The 21,022-nt window shown below is 46.4% G+C and overlaps 1 protein-coding gene across 1 annotated transcript in view; it reads left to right on the forward strand.

Moving 5' to 3' along the window:
- Positions 1-21,022, forward strand: part of PLXNA4 (plexin A4) — a gene marked incomplete at both ends in the record, with an annotated part of 428,073 nt that overhangs the window by 347,013 nt on the left and 60,038 nt on the right. Inside the window, 6 exons of the mRNA XM_082013844.1 lie at positions 340-530; positions 5,644-5,795; positions 6,442-6,559; positions 12,633-12,769; positions 14,391-14,558; positions 20,243-20,336. Of these exons, the coding sequence (XP_081869970.1) occupies positions 340-530; positions 5,644-5,795; positions 6,442-6,559; positions 12,633-12,769; positions 14,391-14,558; positions 20,243-20,336 (860 nt within the window). The remainder of the gene's footprint in view (positions 1-339; positions 531-5,643; positions 5,796-6,441; positions 6,560-12,632; positions 12,770-14,390; positions 14,559-20,242; positions 20,337-21,022) is intronic.

A 21,022-nucleotide genomic window follows, 5' to 3' on the forward strand; every position in this document is an offset into this window, starting at 1 on the left:
TCTCTGAAAAAGGAAGGGACTGAGGCCAAGTCACTGCCCAAGCACCTTTCCCCCCAACCGCCTGCTTGTAGCCCCTCACCCTACTGAGGGCAGCATCATTCCTCCTGCGTTTGGCTCCCAAAAATATCTTTCGTAAGGGATAAACAAGCGCAGTTTATTACAAGAGTATGTAAACACTTTTTCCCCATTATTTACCCCTCCGTGAGGTCCCATCCTGCCTCTGGAACAAGCAGTCCAGAACACCTTCCCCCATCTCGCTGCTCATTCTGCCCTTTGACATCCCACCACTCTCCCATGCTGTCTGTATCTTAGGTCCTCTCTGTTTTCCTGTCTCTGCAGTTCACCTGTACAAGTGTGGGGCCATGCGGGACAGCTGTGGATTGTGCCTGAAAGCCGACCCGGACTTTGAGTGCGGCTGGTGCGAGGGGCAGAACCAGTGTACGCTGAAGCAGCACTGCCCAGCCCAGGACAGCCAGTGGCTGGAGTTGTCCAGCACCAAGGGCAAATGCACCAACCCCAAGATCATGGATGTAAGTCATGGATCTGCAAGAAGCTGGGGTAGTCCCTCTTGTACCCTTTCCTTGGTTTATTTTCCCAATTTGTCTTTGGGTTGGTGAGGGAAAGGTCAGCACTCAGCTCTGCTGGGTCAGGCAAAGCCCCAGGCACCCTTGGGATCAGAGGCCACAGTGGCCTTCAAAGGTAAGCACACAACTTCAGGTGTCTATAACACAGCGGTGAGCTGGGTGTCAGAGTTCCCACTGTAGTCAATGTGGACATGAATCAACTGTACAAACACAGTCTGCCGCCAGTGCAATCTGAGGAACTCAGAGCATCTGACCTGCCCACACAGGGCTTGCAGATGTGACATGAAGCCTTTAGGAGCAGATGAAGGTGAGACAAGATGCTCTGGGGCACCTCAAATGGATGGTGTAAGGGTAACCATATGAGCCCAACCGTCTCTTGAAACCGGCCTGGTTGAGAAGGATATGTTGAGTGATTGCAGAGTGTTCTCAGCTTTGCTGACAGGAGGTCAAGGAAGAGGGCAGGTTGTAGTTCATGCTTCCCAGCAGCATGACATGGACAAAGTCAATGTCCAGGAAAAAAACAAGACTCCACCAACTGCAGCAGAGTAATGCTCTTCTGTTTGCCTGGCTGACTCTGCATGGTGAAAGAAGTCCCCACAGAGCAAACAAAGCCTTGTACAGTTGCCAGCTTTCCCCCTTTGAACACTCAAGGAGGAGATAGGATCAAGCCTGGACGAAATGCAGCTTGGAACTGTCCTACTAAGTGATAAAGACAGAATTAAAGCAAAGTTCATTTAAAAAGCAAAGGAAGGACCTGCAGCATAAAGGTGTTCTTTAGAAGGTTTCCTGTTGAAGGTGTTGACTGGGCCAAAAAAAGAGCTGGGGCAAAGGTACAAAGGGGAAATGAGTAAGAACCATGAAGAGAGGGAGAGGAGGAAGGGAAAGAAGGTACGGAGGGGGAATCAGGCCTCCAGTCTAAAGTGATTTTTGTCTGCTGTCTTAGGATACCTTTACCATAATCATGGGGACCATTTTCAGGGTCACAGGGCAGGCAGCAGGACAGATCTGAGCCTGAAATGAAACTGATCTTGAAAATGAGGGCCCCATCCTTACCTACTGCCTCCTGTCTATAAGCATTTCTCAGTCACCATGCCTTTGCTAACATGGTAATTTTGCGCCCACCTGAAACACCTGAAAGTGTTAAACCAAACCCAGACAGTTAGAATGAGGACCTACATCTCAAAGTTCAGCTTTCAGGCATTGAATATTATTGGGAGCTGGGGGGAACATTTTTTGAATCTTTTCAGATTCTCAAACCTTGGGAAAGAGTCCAAAACTTTATACAGTTTCATAGAATTTGGTATTGGGAAGCTCATGGATGATCAACTAAAGCAAAAGTCCAAAACACAAGAACCTGACCATGCAGTAGTATGATGTTCTGAAGGTCAATCTAAATTTCTCTGCCATGCTTTGACCCCAACGCTGCATCTACAGTCTCTTTATGAAGTGCAAAGCACTCACTCTCCACCCTACAGCTCCAGAAGGGATGCACTTCTAATTCTTTTCCTCCAACAACTCCCAAAGCTCAAACAGATCATTGCAATATTCACCCATGAAATATTCCAACTGTCTGGTGAGATCATAAGTAGCTCTTGGAAAGAGTTTTTCTGAGCCATTAGCACGGAAGTAATCTCAAGTGACTGGATATATTTTGCAGCTAATGGTGGGTCTGGAGCTGTTGGTAGGGACGTGCATATTCTGGTGAGGAGCCAGCGTAGTATCTGTGCAGGCAAAGGAGGAGCAACAACACGTGTACTCACACCTGCACGGGCTCACACAGGTACCCAGTACATAGCTTCCCACAACCTGTACTTATTTACTAGCTGCTGCACTTATATTGCCACTCAGTGAAATTAAAGTACTCTACGGACTCGCTGAGCCACAAAACCTCCTTTAAGAGTGACAAGCTGGGGCATTAGGCTGATAAGAGCGGAGGGCGTAAATTGTGATGCAGTGTGGCAGCTCGGGGTCTTCAAGAGAAAGCTGAGGCTGCCTGGCAGCTTTCGTTTCCCTGCCTGCATTTTTCTCTCCAAAACTGACAGGTTTCGTTCCACATTTTTACACCTGTGATAGAAACAGGCTCCTTCTCTCTCGCTGTGAAAACAACATGGTAACACCTTCTTCTTGCATGCATCTACAGGAGTGCAATGAGTTGAGGTTAAAAAAATCTCCCACATGCTCTTGGGAGAAATCCAGAACCTTCTGTTTTAAGGAAATAAGTGGGTTTTGAAGCTGGCCCTTACAAATCAAAAATTGCACGGGGTGGGGCTCAGAGCTGCTCTGCTGGCTTCACTCTGGGAAGTTTCCTGTTAATGCTTTTTGAATCATAGAAAGAATTTTTAAAAGTCTCATGCTTTAGACAGAGTTGGAAGGATGATGATAATGTTTCCACTGAGATTTTTGTGACCTCTGCAGTGAAATTTTTGACTCAAACACACCCCTAGTTTTAAAGAAAAAGACTTTTCTAGCAAGATGTTCCTTTCACCACTACACCTTCTTTTATTCAGGGTAATGACATTAGTCTTACGAGAAAAAAATCCTTTTTTGACCCGCTATGAGATGTGCTGCCCATGTTAGCACGCTCTTTCAAGCATAGGTGGGCCCTAATTAACCACAGATCTAGCCTTCTAGATGCCTACCTTACTATAGCAAATAAAAAGCATTTGATGGCAAGTTTAATACCACAAAACAGAACCAGAATATTCCATGGGGAACACAGTCCTCTTACAAAGTGTGTCTCATACGTAAGGAAATAAAATATGGAAATTTTAGTTTATCTTTCTTTTTTCATTTTGAGTACATATTATATTGCATTTGGTATGATGATATATTCTAGCCTTCCAGCATCATTCATACAGTGTTTCATCAGGAGAGGATTAACTGATGTCAGCAAAATAAGTATTTCAGTCAGAAAACTTTGCTTGAATAGATATTTATTAATGATTCAGAATAAAAATATTTTGGAATTGCCGTTTTTGGAAAATAGTTTAAGTTTTCAATGTTGAGTCCCCAGCTGAGACAATCAGTATTAGTTTCTCCTGGAATAGAAATTTCATTTTCATTCTCATTTTTTAAAATACTTTCCTCATTTCCTGGAAAATAACCAGAAATTACTCTCTCTTTCTTTCTCATTTCATCCATTTTCTACCTGCCTATCAATCTCATCAGCACAGACCATCCAAAGGTCAAATCTCCAGCCAGCCCAAATAATCATTTCACCTGTCAGTTTTATGAATGTTGTGCTATTTTCTTTTTAGGACTTAAGTATCTTGTTGACTTTTGGAGTAGGAATAAACCTGCCATGGTTCTGATTTTGTTGGCTCAAGTATTATTTGTCTGGTTTTTGGACCTGAGACTGGGCCGCTGGAGGCATCTTGTGCTGCAGAGGTTGTGTCTAGGCTATACAACCCTACACGTCTAGGCACTTGCCTGTGATCATCGGTGCTATGAAATTGGTAACCTCTGTTGGTTCCCTGTATAGTCAGAGCAAAGGCACGCTCATTCAGGAGGAGGTTCATGGCACCTAAAATTAAATATCCTAAAATAAAATATCCCCTAAAGGTGCCAAGGGTCTTTCTTTTTTTATTAAAGATGGACTTTCTAAAAATGGGCCTCTGGGTGGAAATTAGGCTAACCCTGGTGCCAGACTCAGTGCTGGGAAACAGTCAAGAGCAGCCCTGCCTGTGCCGGTGCCTCGACTTTCCCTGCCAGTCCGACTGCTATGCAAGGGTCTAGCTGCCAGCCCCAGATTCCCAGTTGGCAGAGCCATTGACCGGCAGGTACGGACCTCAGACAGGGAATTCCCCCTTCCTCACTGCGGTGAGAGCCTTGCCAGTGCTGGCAGATGGCAGCCATGGCATCCTGAACGGGCAGCAGGGAATACCATTTCAAAGCAACGTCTGAATCCCCTTTCAACTGGCCAGTTGTATGGCAAAGCGCTTGGGCACGCTGAATAATTGGAAGGGCAGAACTGAGATAATTAAGGGCTGGCCCTGTGGCTCTGGTGTTGTTTCAACGGTGAGGAGACAACTCCAATGCTAATTTCCACCTGGCTCTGAACAAGGGTGACGGATGAGATGCAGAATGCTTTTCCACGTACACATCCCCTTTGCATGGGTCAGAAGTGTTGCAGAGAGATGGACAGCTCTGGGTGCAGGGTGAGGCTCTGCGATGAGAGGGAGAGATGAGCTCTGGAGTCCAGGTGGTGCTTTGGCTCTGCTACCCAACACAGCCACTGCTGAGCAAGATGTAATGATCCCACCTCTGCTACAGTCTGGTGAAGGTCCAGACTGGGATGCAAACATCGTGCCACCAGCCACCAGGACTGTTGGGATAGCCACTCAGCTCAAGCTGGGGCTCAGGAGTTTCCTAGTCAAGAGTTCTCCATCCCACAAATAAGACATCCATGACTGCATGTCTGCCCTTCCCCTGGCCCCAGCTCTCCTGTGAGGGCAACTTTCAGAAATACATGTTGGCACACAGCAACTGCTGCTACTGTCTCAGTCACTGTCCACCTACTCCATAGTTAATCTTGCACGTTGTTTCTGTCGTGCCTTGGCTTTTTCTTTCAGGTGGACTTTTTCAGCTGAGTTTGTGATGCATGACGATTTAAAGTGGTGGGCTGAAGCCATTTGTGTCCTTTTCTTATTCTTTCTCCCATTTCTTTCCACCATGTCCCACTCCTGCCTTTCCATGGCGCATGTCTATAAACTGCAGAGCCCAGCTGCACCACCAGAAACCCCTGCTCCTACCTAGAAAACATCTCCCACTCATCTCTGGATGTTTCACAAATAGTCAGAAGAAAGTAAAAGAGACCTGGGGCAGAATTCTGGATACTTTGAGGTTGGGGCATGTGTGATATATAATATATTTGCAAGAGGCTGGTCCTTGTGATGTATCTGGAGTAGACTTGTTCCCTCAGTTGTTCAGCATTCATAATTAAGAGTGTCTTTAGTGGTCACAAAGAGACCTGATATGCTGCTTCTTTCACGCGAGAGGATGCTGATGTCTGTACACAGGTGGTCTGATTATTCTCCTTTTTCTTTACTTGTTTCTGCAGATCAATCCAGTGACAGGCCCTCGTGAAGGAGGGACCAAAGTGACCATCCGTGGGGAGAATCTGGGGCTGGAGTTCAGAGATATTGCGTCTCACGTCAAAGTGGCTGGAGTGGAATGCAAACCACTGGTGGAAGGGTACATCCCAGCAGAGCAGTAAGTTGGGTGTGTGGAGACAGTGGGCCATCGCACAACTAGTAACAGTCATTGCTACCTGTCGGCTCTTCTAAGGAGTCCTTTCCACCCAAACCTGGAAGCGAGGAATGGAAGATGCCATTCCTCGCTTACAGCTGAGGCATTAATAATCCATTTCTTACTGTATTTGGATTGCATATTTAGGTAATCCTCAGGGCATATACCCTAAAATTGTTCATCTTTCATGTAACAGACACCAGAAAGATGTTCGGTTCCAGTTCGTGGGGCAGCAGTCCCAAGGAGCAGCTTATCCTATGCAGGAGCCATCATTAAGCCTCACAGCTGGAAGGTTATCCACCGTGCAAGGCTGGAGGACAGAGGGACCCCTGGGGTCAGACCTCAGCCCAGCATTTGTCTGTATATTGAAGTGAATCTATGTTGATTTACACCAGCTGAGCATTTGCCCCAGCGAATGCCAACTGCCAAAAGCCATCAACTCTTTAAAGAATAACTTAGTTCACAGTTTGGATCCTGGATTGGAAAGAAGAGAGTGGGTTAAGTCTACAGTCCATTTCCCAGCAGTGTGGGTTGTTTGCTCCAATTCCATCTTACCCAGACCACCAAACCACCCCTTAAACCTTGCTTCTGGTTCATATTTTCTCCACAGGATAGTATGTGAAATGGGGGAGGCCAAGCCCAGCCAGCATGCTGGATTTGTGGAAATCTGTGTGGCTGAGTGCAAACCAGAGTTCATGGCCAGGTCTTCACAACTCTACTACTTCATGGTAAGCTCATGTGAGAAGTTCTCCTTGTCCCTGAAGGCCCTCGGGCCCTGGTCCCTTTGCTGCATCTATCCATTGACCTTGACCATATTCAGTCTCTGAGCTCTTCACTGCTGTCCTGAGCACACCAAGTTTTTCCTTCCATTTCCTTTCAAAATCTTGTTATGAGCAAAAATAGCTTGCCGAATTAATGTTTTAACAATCTACTGATAGTCTAAATTATTAGTCCAGTTTCAGTTACATACAGCCATGGCCCAAATTAGTACAGAAAATCCTCATTAATAGTTAAAAATGCTATACAGGAAAGGAAAAATGAAAAAGGAAAGAAAAAAAAAGAAAAAGGAAAAAAAGCTTTTCTGATATCTTACTTTTCCTGGGTGTGATGCTCACCCTACCAGCCTCCCTCCTGGCCCAACAGTTGAAGGCACCAGTGTCTACAGCAGAAACATGGGGATTGCCACTAATCATTACCACACTGAGGTCTTCAGCAGGAGGAGTGTGATGTTCATGGTGGGGTGTCTTCTTCCTTGCTCTTGGGTGTCCCTCCACCCAGGGATATCTTCATCCCCCTGCTCCTCATCAACTCCTCCCTTCTCACTGGTCCCTAGCACCGGCGGCAGAGCTGCCCAGCTCCAGCCCGGGCACACCAAGACCTGGTGTTTGCTGGGCAGTGCCTGCCCGGGGCGGCAGCCCTTGGCCATGCGGGGTGTCCCCAGCACGGAGCTCAGGCAGGCTGGGCATGAGACCTTGACCATGAGACACTTGTGATCACAGAGGAACACATCTCAGGGCACGGCAAGCCCGGAGGCATCCTGAGAGCCTGCGGTGTTGTGTCACTGCAAAGCTAGTGGCCTTTTGCTAGCAAGCACAAAAATGCCCAATTACCAGTCAACACAGCAGTGGCAGGTGTTTCTGCAAAACGTGGCATTCAAGGGGTGTTTGCTTTAGGTGGTCTTCTGGGTGTCCAGAAGAAGCAGTGCTGCACCCCAGCAACACTAGATCAGGAGGGATTAGTTCACCAGCCAGGCTGCAGGCGAGCTGTAGAGTATGACTGGGGCTCAGTGCAAGTGGGTAACTGTTTTGGATGCTCCATGGTTCAAGCAAGCTTGAACTTCAGCTAGCTTTTAAGGGTTATACCTGCACCTTGAGTAAGGGTGGGGTCTCACCATAGTGCTCATGCTTGGAGGGGTGGGCTCAGGACATCGAATGTCTGCTCTCAGACCTGTTCTTGGCACAGTCCAGAAGCTTTTTGGTCATTACCCTTAGCTCAGCCCAGGTCTCTCACAAGCCTCAGATACAGGTCAGATAAGTCCAAGATGTTCCTCTGAGTGCAGAGTTCTTCATGAGACTGGATGCCTTAAATACCAACACCCTTGTTTGTTTTATGTAACTTCTTCCTGCCACTGCACATCATGTGTCTGGCAGTGGGAAGGGTAGGTGGTTTGGATTAAGGACTTCAGCCATGAGTCATGGACCTGATGGAGCGAGTCTAGAGGAGGGCCATGAGGATGCTCAGAGGGCTGGAACACCTCTGCTATCAAAACAGGCTGAGAGAGTTAGGATTGTTCAGCCTGGAGAAGAGAAGGTTCCAGGGAGAACTTATAGCAGCCTGTCAGTACATGAAGGGGGCCTACGAGAAAGCTGGAGAGGGACATTTTACAAGGGCATGTAATGATAGGACAAGGCGTAATGGCTTTAAACTAGAAGAGGGTAAATTTAGATTAGATATACAGAAGAAATTCTTCACTATGAGGGTGGTGAGGCACTGGACGAGGTTGCCCAGAGAAGCTGTGGATGCTGAATCCCTGGAAGTGTTCAAGGCCAGGTTGGATGGGGCTTTGAGCAACATGGTCTAGTGGAAGGGAGTTTCCTGCATCTCCAGCCGCAAACATTAGATATGTCCAAAGAAGAAAAGGATTCCTATTGCGTGTGGCCATCCTTAGCAGGCTGCCTGGAGTCAGCAAAGGATGCTGAGGGTACTCAGAGAGCAACCACTCTCCTCTTTTTAGAGACTGCTGGGGCTGGAAAATTGGCTTGCTGCACTGTCTGTCTGGGACAGCAGCTTGCAGAGCAGCCAGAGGGGCTCTGGGCTTGATTCTCCGCTACTACTGGCATGAGTTCAGCCTGAGACTGTTGCTTTGCCAAGGAAGAGCTGTGCAGAGCCCAACACATGTTCCACACTCAACTTGGTTTTTTGCTGCACTGTCTCCCTTACTACTGATGCTCGTTGTCCAAGAGACCTGCTTATTCCTCTAAGGGCCCTTGCTGGGGACATGCAAGCATTGCCTGGCCTTGATCTATGCAGATCTGTGCAGGTTTGAGATGAGAGGGTCTCTTTGTTCCCATCAAAAGCTCTCAACTCCTGCAAGGGAATGGGTCTTTTCTGAAATTATTCACATGCCTGAGCATTTTTTTACGGTAAAAGGAACCGATAATGAATGCAAATATCTTAGATTTCCCCCTTGAGCTACAGTAATTTCTCTATTCTCTGTATTTTCTGATGTCACCCAGGTGTTATGGTGGTGGGGGCAAAGAAACACCTTGAGAGATAGCCCCCCACTAGGCAGACAGAAGGGCTCTTTCCAGAACATAACGCTTCAGCGTGTCACCTTTGCTACTCTTGGAATTACTGTCCAATTTTGATCATCCGTGTCCGTCTGTGACAGCTTTTCCCTCCGCTTGCTGGCTTTCCGGCTGCCAGCTATCCCAGCCGCGCATGCGCACGAAGTCAACAGGGTTTTCTCTGCTGAATGCCTCAATACCTTTGTGCTAGACAGAAAAAACCCACAGACGCTCTCCAGCCTGCCCATCATATGCCCTCTCTCGTGTCCATTGCTTTCGTAGCGGGAGCTGTGTTTGTTGGCGCAGCTTGGCTTCCTCCGATACTTCTGCCAGGAGGGTAGAGATGTTATTGCAGGCATCGTAACGTGCCTTGGCATCCTGCAGTGGTGGGTGGCAGCTCTAAGGGAAGGAAGATGCTTGAAAACTAAGGAAGGGCATTGCATGGGAGATAAATGCTGCTTTCTGACACATCGTAAATCCTCTGGAAAATTCTTTTTCAAAAGGTTTGGAGCAAAACAGGGTCGAATTTGGCCAATAGGTTCAACCTTCCCCTCTCCTGCAAGAATTGGGAGAGACGATATTTTGAATTCAACACAGTATTTTATTTCAGTGTTTTAAAAAAGATGTAGCTTAGTTTAGAGATGTTAGAACAGTTCTTCTCCACATTTCTAACCAGAACTTTTAAATTCAAAATGCCATTAGTTTGTTTTAAACTTATCTGGGATCAAAAATGCAAATTGCATTAGAGTTCAATAAGCCAAAAGGGAAATAAAGCATTTGGTTGCAGGCTGAAATGAAATTTATGAAGATCGAAATGAATTTTTTTTTTAAGTTAGTGATTTTGTTGTTATGATTATGGCCATGGACTTTCAATTAAAAAAAATTTTCCCTTCACATTTCAATTCACATGCCGAAGCAAGTTTGCCTTTATTCTGGCTTTGGATGAGAATATTATGGTTTAGTGCAGATGATGTAGAGTACTCTGACTGCATCTCCTCTGGGTCTGCTTCTAAAATCCTTGTCCCAGGACACCATTAGCAACAGGTCTCCCTTCCATCTTTCCCCTCCTGCTGCTGATGTTGAACCTACAGAAAGGAAACCCAGGTGCACAAGCTGCGTGCGAGTCACGTTTTGCTCTACCCTTGTCCCAGTGGGAACCGAGGTCTTGACATGCACCGTGAGGTCAGTTTAGACACAGCTGTGATGGTAGCTTCTCTGTGGACAGCCTGTGTGGAGAATGTACTGGAGAAAAGGAAAGGGTTGGGGAGCAGAGGAAAGTAGGAAAGCCCCTAGAAACGTACAGAAGATTCCCTTGCCTCTTTCCCTCATTGTCACTGTCCACTTTGGCCTGTTGCAGATCCCCTAGGAACCCCTTGCACTTTCCATCACTTTTCACCAGCAAGGAAATGGTAAACAGTCTGGAGGCTGAGTTTTACTGCAAACATGCTGTGCAACATTTATGAAGGCCACTGTGAATAATTAATGGTTTATCGCAACTTTGAAAGCCTAGCCATAAACTTTTTGTAAGATTGGCACGAGACACAGCAACGCTTTGCCAAAGGGCGTTGCTGATGTAGTTCTGGTCTGTGAGGATCTTCGAAAGGGCATGAACAGTTTATCTACCTCTGGGAGAAGGCAGGAAACCCATCCAGGAGTGGGACAAGGGCTTTGAGTCTTTAACTCAAATTTTCCTCTATGGTTTGTAAAACAGCTACTACTGCAGTGCTGTTGAGTAGGCTATGTTCATGAAGTTGGCCATTCTCAACCCATTTTCTCCCAGGTGGGAAGTCGCCTCCCAGCAGCAGCTGTCGTGGTCAGTAGTAATTTGCACTGGTGTGGTCGGCCATCAGTAAGGGATTAAAGAGGGGTTGTTGTCACATCATGAGGCTGTACCCTAAAAACAGAGGAGCACTGCATACTGAAGTACATCTTTTGAATCTACATACTCTTCCTGCGTCTTTTATCCCTGTAATAGCTGTCAGAGAATATTCCCAGAAAAGTATAAAGACAGTTTCCAAACCATCATTTCAAAACCAATCAAGTTTAAACACAAGGAGTGTCCAGCTCTGACAATAGATCTTTCTACTGAGCTGTATATCAGATTCTCATGTTCAGCTTTTTCTTCAAGCCGTAGCTTCATTTTGAACAAAAGCAAAGTTGAAACCTTGCCGCTGTTTTTCAAAATGATTAGCCAGAGGGGATGTGAAAGTGGGAGCTGTGGTGTGTGTCAGGTGGTTTTATAAACATGGATTAATGGTCTCCAAAGCTCAATAAGGTGACTGTGTGATGTACCTGCTCGTCCAGAGGAACTGAGGAGAGCTTCAAGCGTTTGTGTCATCATTCTTAAAGAGAGGGGAAAAAAATAATCTTCATTTAAATGCATATAGTAGCTTTTCACTTGGGACTGAGTGGAAAGTTTTTCTATTAAAATGCAAATGAAAGAATAAACTGTAACTCCAAATTTCTCCCTGAAAATGGATGTCTCCTCTCTGCATTGTGGTAACAGGGTGATCTGTGCCTTCAGAGAGCAAGTATTTTATCTTGATTTGGGGAAGAAAGGAGAGCAGGAGGGTAAGAAAAAGAGGTTTGAGATTTGGGCCCCTAAAGGAATTGTCCCCCTTTTTGGTTCATTAACACAACACCATGTTACGTTTGGAAAAGAGGCTCAGAAAATCAGCAGAACGAGGAAGAAAGGGTTCGTCTGGACAGTGCTCTTTTGGTGGCTGTAGTATTTAGAGTACCTCTTCACAGGAACACTGCTGGGCTGTATTGGTGCTGGACACTCATGCAGTACTAGATGGTCTCAGCATCCAAGTCTGAGAAGATTTGGGTTCATGTGGTGGGTGTGTGGGATAGGTAAGACACGAGCTCAGATGCTCTGCTGAACAGCTCGCCTTCTTCACAGGGAAAAAGCCCGTGAGCGCAGGGGGAGTTTTTTGGCATCTCTCTGGAGCTATACAACAGGTTCTGTTCCCTTGTCAGGTCAATAGGGTTTAGAGTAATCTTTTCAGGACTCTATCGTTTTCATCACTTGTGAGCTCCAGAGTTTGGAGGTGGAGAGTCCTCATCAAGATCCAAACAGCCAGTTCAAGACCTGGTTTATCTTGCAGAGGTGGTGTTGCATGATGGCAAAAAAGACACCTGAGCTGTGTCAAACAAGAAGTGTAGGTGGAAGATTGTGGCTCCAGCTGCTCCAGATGTGGAATTGGCTTTGCAAGCACAGAGTATTTCTGAGTGGGTATAAGGGCAGGCCTAATTTTGCAGAGGTGAGGAGAAGGGGGTGGGGTTAGGTCTGAAGTCATCCCACCAAACTTGGCATTCAGGTAGAGTGTCTATGATAGGACTAGAGTCACTCTAGGCTCCTCTATTGGCCAGAAGATGTAGTCATCTTCTGAAGTCAGCTAACATGTGATTAACCCATGGGGGTACCTACCTCTCTCCATCACTAAAACGAGAGAGGGAACGTACCTATCCTCCTCTGTTGTGTTTTCAACATGACCCCTTGTCTTCACAGACTCTGACACTCTCTGATCTCAAGCCGAAGCGGGGACCAGTGTCAGGTGGCACCCAGGTGACAATTACGGGCAACAACCTTAATGCGGGTAGCAATGTCATCGTGACCTTTGGGCGACAACCCTGTCTCTTCTACAGGTACAGATGAGTCCTTCCTACTGTACATGCTTGAATCTAAAAGATGTGAGCAATTATAGCCAAGCGACTTCTGCAGCCCAGACACCCTGTCCCTCATGGCCTCTTTTGCCTGTGGCCACATCTATTCAGCAACTGGACTTTTGTATTCTGCACTGTGTGGAACCTTACTGTGCATGTTTTGGGGCGGGAGAATCGGATTTATTTCATTGTTTTGATTGGTATTTGATGTGCTTTTTTCCATGGCCCCTTGTCAAATTTCGCTACAATTCTCCACGGTCCCATGCTTTGCTACTTGCTCTGGGAGTACGTCGTTTAAAAGATTCATTTTCATGTCCCTGCTTTAGCGGAGGTGACAATCTGACAACATCAGTTCTAGATATTAAAACACCTCCTTTTTATCCCAGAGTAGTCCTGTAGTGCTAAGAAATGGATGATTTGCAACATTTCAGCTCTGGGTTGGCTCCTGTTCAATTGCAGTTCTGAGAGGCTTAATGTCAGTGTTACCTGCTGAATGTTCCCTGATCCCTGTGAGAATGAGCCTGAATCCCGTTCCCAGGGGCTCCCGCAGCTCAAAACTACCCAGTGCAACACATTTTGCTGCCAGTATCGGTGGAGGCTGAAGATGAAGTTGGCACATTGCTCCCAGCCTGTCCTTGGCAGAAGAAGGGCGCATTCACAGGGACCTGGGACCACTGTCTTGGGGCAATGCCCTTCCCTCTCCTGGCTGCGGGGATCCTGTTTAGCTGCCTGTCATGACTGTGGTGTGATTCAGCACCTATAATTCAGGAGAGTGAAGTCACAGCTTGTGATTTAAAAGGCCAAGTGGGAACCACAGCTGCTTGGAGTTGCTTTACTGAAGAGCCTGGGGGGTTTTAGGAGGGACTGAGTGTGGTCTTTCAGGGTGTTGCAGTCAGTGAAGGCGAGTGCCACGCTGCAAGGGAAGGATGCACCTTGCTTTATCCTTTCTAGGGGTATAAGATGAGGCTGAGGGTGTTTGGAGCCTAGCTTTTAGGCTCTTTATGGCAAGTAAGGGTCACTGCAAAATTCAGACCTGGAGCTGGTTTTGAGCCCTGCCCAAAAGGAAAGGTTTATGCAGAATATTCTTTGAGTATAATCATAAAATTCTTCCCACTACATTAGCACCTCCCGTGCAGAGGTCCCAGGCACGCTGCAAACTGCACTTAAACAAGGCTTACAGTCCTAATGCAAAGTAAACTTTATTATCCCAGACTGGAAAGCTGAGGTGCAAAAACTCCTTTTTATGAGCTGCTGCTGCATATGTCTGCAGGCAGGAAGGAAACATCCATCAAGTATTTAATCACACAGAAATACTTCTGGAGAAAGGTCTGTTTTGGATTTCCCTTGGGGTTCAGCTTTCACTCTGAGACCTGAGAAATGATGGTTCTTGTGGTTTTATTTAAACTAGTGAAAAGGCAATGTCACTTCCTCAGATAAATGTGTCACAATATTCACAGCATATTCCTGTAGCAGTGAGTTTCGTCCCTTCACAGTGCATAGGTTAAGGTCACAGGACATAAGAGTAAGTAGCTGCGCTCTTTTTGGCACCATTTGGTTTGCTGCTGGTAGCACCTGGTTTATATTCACTTGCTTCTGCTCACAGGAGATCCACCAAGCACATTGTCTGTAACACCACTGCCTCAGATGAAGGCTTTGAGAAGGTGAAGGTGTCCGTGAGGGTGGACAAGGCCAAGATACATCAGGAGTTGCAGTACGAATATGTAGAGGATCCAACCATCCTGAGGATTGAGCCTGAGTGGAGCATCTTCAGGTAAGCATCCCATGGACACCTCCTACCACCTCCCATGGTTTTCTAATGCAGCACTGGTGTGTTCATGTTGACCCTTCATACAAAGAAGTGCTTTCCAAGCATTGTGTTCACTAAGAAATAGATCTGTGCAGAGCTACTTCCCAGAGTCTGAGACCATGAGGTTTGGTGTACTCGCCTCCTGGGAAGACTAAAAGGCCAGTGGTGCATTGTGCATTCATCGTAACACCTTGTATGCCCAATATATGTCTGTGCTCATGTGTACCCCGAGACAAAATTCCCAGAGAGTCTAGTGAGGGATGGGCAGGAGCAGGGTCCTTGCTCCAAAGAAACTCCGTGTAGTGCAAACCTGAATGATCCTGCACTCTGCCTTCACTAGCAGAGCAAAGCTTCCCGGCTTAACGCAGCACAATCGAGCTGCCAATGCCCACCAGAAGCTTGCCTTGGAGATTTCATGCTTTACTTACAAAGGCAGGTTCAACAGGTCTCCAACCTAGTGTCGAAGCTTTCTTCTTCTTTACTGCAGCCTGGGGTTTATCTCCAGCACCAGGATGCTCCCTGCCTGAGTAATATTACAGACCACCGGGGCTGGTTAAACTATGCAATTATATTCCTAAAAGCTGCAATTCCAACTCTTTCTGGTCATAATTGTGTTTTGGGCCTCATTGGACTGGGTCCACAGCTTTGCATGGCCACAGGACCAGTCAACGATCTCTTAAACCCAGGCATAAGTGTCCTAACTGTGCTTAGAAAAGTGAATATCCCTTGGGTTTGAAAGCAACAATTCCCACCTTTCCCACAGCCTTCATGTACTTGCTGGCTTAAGACGAAGCATTGCTTGTTTGGCTGTCGTGCCTGAAAGCCCCAGGGCTGTCTTCTGAGACAAAACACAAAGGGAGCTCTGGTCCCTGCCCTACCAAAGGGCCTTCCTCCTCGTTAGGGATCCTTTTTTCTCTTCACCCCATTGATGCTGCTTTGGTGAATTCAGAGGGTTCACGTGAAGGTGTCTGAGAGGAACATTTGCCCTGGTTGTGGAAAGCATCAAAGCAATACCCAAATGCTCTCAGAAGCCTGCAGAAATGGCCGCGGGAAGAGAGAAATGGGTCATTAAATGCACTGGTATTTCCTTGAAAAGATACAAAATAAGAAATCTTAGTCGGCCCCTATTCATCCACAGCAGCTCCCCGCTCCCCTGTCAAACCGGACTGATGGGAGTATCTGGGGATTAGGAGCAGGGCTTGTAAATCTCCCCAGTTCAGCTCCCATCCAGGACATGTTTTCACAAATCAATTAGTGCCTTTAATTACCATGAGGGAATTTACCGATTTAGCTGGATTGAATCTTTCCACATTGGGCTTGAAGCTTTAGTGTCTGGATTTTCCATTTAGGGTTTTTATTTTCAGAGATCAGGTTATGAGTGAAATGAGAAATCGCTTTACTCCCTTCCTTATTAAAGTGAGTTCAGTGCCAGCTAAAAGGTGCGAGATTGGCAGCCCAGGAGAGTGAATTCCCCTGTTACCTCCAGGAAAGTTACAGCACAGGGACCTTCCTCTGGCTGGCCTCAGGTCTGGCTGGGAGGTGAGAGGAGATGTTCTCCAGAGCCCATTTGCTCCTTGTTTTTTCTGCTGAAACTGCCAGCAGGAGACGAAGAAACAGCCAAGCAGATGCTTCAGGTGTATCGGCAAAGCTTTGCCCAGCTGGGGGTACAGAGACTGCGTCCCATTGCTTGCTGCCGTGGGTCTCCCTGCCCACCTCCCAGCATAAGAGAAATTAAGAAGAGGTGCTCATTTAGTGGGTGCCAGCTTACTTGCAGGGCATGTAGCTGTGGGGATGGATGACTGGGATTCTACCTGTCTCATCATTCAGGTACAAGCTCTATTCTTTGCTCTCGTCGGTGCCTCTGAAATCAGAAAGCATCCACCTAAGCAGCAGCAGATGCCTAATTTTAGCCGGACCTTGCCACCTCCACCTTCATCCTCTTTCTTGTGTGCTTTTGAATCACTCCAAAGGGGCGTAAACTTGGAGGAGGGTGCAAAGAGAAAAGGTGCCATATCCGGGATTACCACTGTGGTTCAGGGTGTCGGGAACAGTTTTAAACACTATAACTGTTCCGCTGTGGAGCTCCATCCAGCCGGTCGCAGTGGAGACAAACACTGGAGTAAGGCTTCCACATGGAGCCGGATGAAAGTGCAGCCCAGTCCACTCCAAGAATCAAGCAAGAAATAAGTTAGTCAAGACACGTGGATCTGGAGATAGACTGAGGAGGCTGCTCCTCAGTGTATTCATTACGCAGTATGATTCATTAGAGCAAATCCACTGTGCTGCTCTGATTCATCGCTCCTGGCTGTGGGGCTAAGCTGTTTTGAGGGATAGATGATTGCTATTAAACCAGCTTTGCAAACTGAGTGAATGAATGTACCAAGCCTGGCTTAAAACCTTCTCAAGTGCCATTTTCCAAGATAATAAAGAAAAGATTACTGCTAATTTACTCCCATAGCCAAAAATAAAAGAGTCTGGCAGGTAACTAGAATTTTATGAGGTTACATTAATATGTTTGATCTGGGTCTGATTTATGTCCAGCAATTATGTGAGTCTGCAGACAGAAATTTTGGGACAATAAAGAGTTAAATTAAGAAAGCTCATATTCTTGGCACCTCTGTTATTTTGCTGGGCAGCAACATCTCTCTGGGCTCTGATCTCTCCTGGCCTGGGGGAGGAGCAGCCATGAGTGGACATTCACCTGCGGACACAGAAGACAATGGCTAATGGTTTTCATGCAAAGGCAAGCAACAGTTGTATTTGCTTGATTTGCAAGACAGAGAGGAGTTTTGGGGTGATTTTGAATCTTCAGCAAACACAACTGCTTTAGCTTTTTTTGCAGAGAGAAAGCCCCTCTCTGAGTCAGTGCTGTGGCTGTGCTTGGTAACTATGGTCTGAGCCTGTAAGCTCAGCTTCCAAACCAAATACAGAATTTTTAACATGTGGGTTTAAAACTGTATGCACAGATTTGGTTGGTTAAATAAAAGGATTTATGTATATATACACACACTCATATATCTATACATGTGCACAGACATTTGATACATCTGCAACATATAAAACTGTCAGCTGATAAGGATTCAAAATCCCTTCTAGTTTGAATCAGCAGAGATTCATAATAACAATAAATAATAATAAAAATTATAAAGGCCCATGGCCAAAAATCCAGAAAAACCAGGACAGTGGAGAAAGAACAGCTTGGTTTATACACTTCTCTTTTGGTTTCTGGTGAGTGAGCTTTCCCTAGGTGATGTCAGGAATCCTCAATGTGAAGCTGAATTTTGGGGAGAGGGTATTTTTTCTGTAAGGCAGGGAGAAGGAGCTCTCTTGGACATGGATGTGAGACTTCAGAAGAGATTCTCTGTGCATTCAGGAGAGCTCAACCATCAAAGTGGGTTTTATGGATATGGCAAAATATGTTTTTGCTCCACAAAATTTCCCATTAGAAATTTCCTGTCACAGCTGATGGTTTCAGAGAGCAAGAACCTGAGGTACTCTACAATGTTGTCCTAATCGTGGTTCAGTCCATACAGGCATGGCTTGAATGAAAGACCATAAGGAAACTCTCACAGAAGTGTCATGGAAGCATCTGCCAAAATACATATTTGTGACAATGCTCTTTGACTGAGCTCATTTTACAGGCTTCTTGGTCACATAGTCCATGTTTAAAACACTAGGTTCTTAATTCAGGTCTAGTCTTCAGTCCTGAAGCCAGAGAGCATGTGTAGCCCTCATCTATACCACCAATGACCTTTCCTCCTTCAAAGGCAGTTTAGCTGCATCTATCCTGCTTGTGGGGAGTGCACCCTGGACCTTGCTATCCCCTGAACCATGACCAGGCATTGCCTGGGGTAGTGCTAGCGGCTTGTCAGCATCTAGGGCCACCAGCCACTGTCTGAGCTGGTGTCCTGGCCCTTTGGTTTATCAGTTTGGGTGTAACGAGAGGAGCTGAAGCACAGTCCCAGCTAGCTGTGGCCAGCTCACTGAAACCTGACAGTTATACTGCTGAGCAGAGATGTATATTTGCATTCATTCCTACATGCCCCATGTGATTTATAATGGAATATTAATGAGGAACATGGAAAACAAAGGTCAGAACTGGGAGAGATCTGTTGACCAATACAGGTTTTTTCCTTACAGTGTGTTTATTCTCTAGTGTTTTCTCATTTATAATGCACTCGTTTCACCTTTCATGTGTGTGTAGATTTACCTGGAGGCAGGAAAGGGATTCTGAGCTTTCTTTTCCCAATCCAACCAGTTTCCACATGGCCTCCCATTCTCAGCAGAATACTCCAGGAAATAAATTGCATCCTGGACAGTTTCCAAGGGGAATTATGGAGGCAGGTGCCGAAATCGATGAGAGTACTCCTCACCCTGGGAAACCCTCAGAGATGGGGCTGTCCGTTGATGACGTTTCCTCATCCTGCCCTGGGTATCTGAGCCCTTGACAGTGGAAGGTTTTGCTTTCTCGGATAACTCTTCCTCCTTTAGCCCTTGCATCGTGTTGCCTCTGCCACAGTGCTGCAAAGGGAGCGCTCACCCTGGGAGAGCAATGTTGTTATGATTTGGGGTAGCCAAAGCTGCCTGTGGTGAACCCTCCCCCTGAATGCAGCGTTCAAAGCCAACGCACGCATGAGCTCCTACTGAAGCCTGGGAATGTTCCTTTGCAGTTTCCGTCCTCCTTCACCTCTGCTCCCTGGACTCCCACAAACAGCACTGCTGGCTGCCGCTGGAAGAGGCAAGGGAAAGGAAAGGCGGGTGTTTCTGAAAGCTGTTTCCTTCTGGTGACAGTGATTGCAGGGAATGAGAAGCGTTCTGTCTACATGTCCCCATCTTAAGCTGGGCTAAAGGAGATGTTATAAAAGCGAGAAAATCTACCAGATGCAGAGTTGTGGCTCTTATGAATCAGCTTTCTCAGGAAATCAGTCCTTGCCTGAGCAAAGGGACACAGTGACTGGAAATCTCTGTCAAATGTTGGATCTAACACACGTGACAGAGCTTACCTGCCTGGGTCACCAACTAGAAACTGAGCAAATGCCTATGCACTCCACGTCTGAAGACTTCGGCTCTGTTTCTTCTAGATGCTGAAGGACCTAGTTTGCCTAGCACTGGATTCAGTGCTGCCTTGGTTGGTGGCTGTAGTCCCATCTTGCATATGAAACCTGCTATAAAATCATTCCTCTAAATAAGAAAATGTCAACCCAGTGAACCCACTTCAAGTGCTGCCAGCAAACTAGGTCCTGCAGCATCTAGAAGAAACAGAGCTGCTTGCACAAGATAGTATCTATGAGGGTTTTTTAGACTCCCTTCCTTCAGTGACAGAGGAGATACAGTCTATGGACCACTCTGAAGAGCTCCTGTTAGATTTCTCACTCTTCTCATTAGCAAAGCTTGTGATTCCTGAGTCCTAACAATGAAAAACACCCAGCGGCTTTAGCAAGAACATGGTTTTACTTCTTTCTCCCCTTATGATTAAATGAAAAATTATTTGGTTTTTTTTGTTTTTCCTTCCCTTCCTATGGGACTGTGAGATGTGGTCAGAAACTTTGCAATCAATGTTTAGGAATACAGATCACCCATTGCTGGTGCAATCAGTCCTGATATATATTATCTGGATTCATGCATTTCTTTAATTTCTTCTTCTCTAGCGGCAACACACCCATTGCAGTGTGGGGAACTCACCTAGACCTGATCCAAAACCCTCAGATCCGGGCAAAGCACGGTGGAAAGGAGCACGTTAATGTGAGTATGGCTGCTGAGCTGGGATCAATCACAGGAGGGGACATGTCCAAGGTGGTGATAGAGACTGGCTAACAGCTCTGGAGGTTGAAATCTCCTATTGCATCCGGAAAAGAAGGTACAACTTCCTTTCAGAAAGATTATCCCAACTTCTCTCCATGAAGGAGCACTGGACCAAAGAGGAAGCAGAAAGAGGCATCATAAAGGGTCGTTCAGCTCCTGAGCCTGTTTCTTCTGTTGGCTCAAGGATACTTGTCCTCGCTCTTGGGCCATGTACAACCTACATTATTTATCAACCATGCTGGTGCCTAAGTAGACCCAAATTCAGGTTATTAACTGAGTGTGCTGGAATCAGAAGGGACTGTGATTAATACTCTTTGGTACTACTGTGTCCACACCCTGGACTATTTGGGTTCCTGCAAGAGTGTATCCAGGTTTAACCAGCTAGATTTAAAGTCTAATTAAACTCTCAGTGACCACTGAGGAATCAGAAGCAGCTCTGTGGAGGCCAACAAGACTTTACCAAGGCCTGGGAGGACAATTCACTCAGAAAGAACCAATTATCAGTAGCTGCTGAGGAGCTCCAAACAGAGCTGTAAAACTTGTGAGTTTAGCACCTCCAATCAGGGGACTCAGGAGCAGAAAGCACCTGCTGGTACCTACAGTGTGTTGGAGGATGGGGCCATGCA

This window comes from Phaethon aethereus (assembly GCF_964289735.1).
Source record: "Phaethon aethereus genome assembly, chromosome: 1".
Classification (NCBI taxonomy): domain Eukaryota; kingdom Metazoa; phylum Chordata; class Aves; order Phaethontiformes; family Phaethontidae; genus Phaethon; species Phaethon aethereus.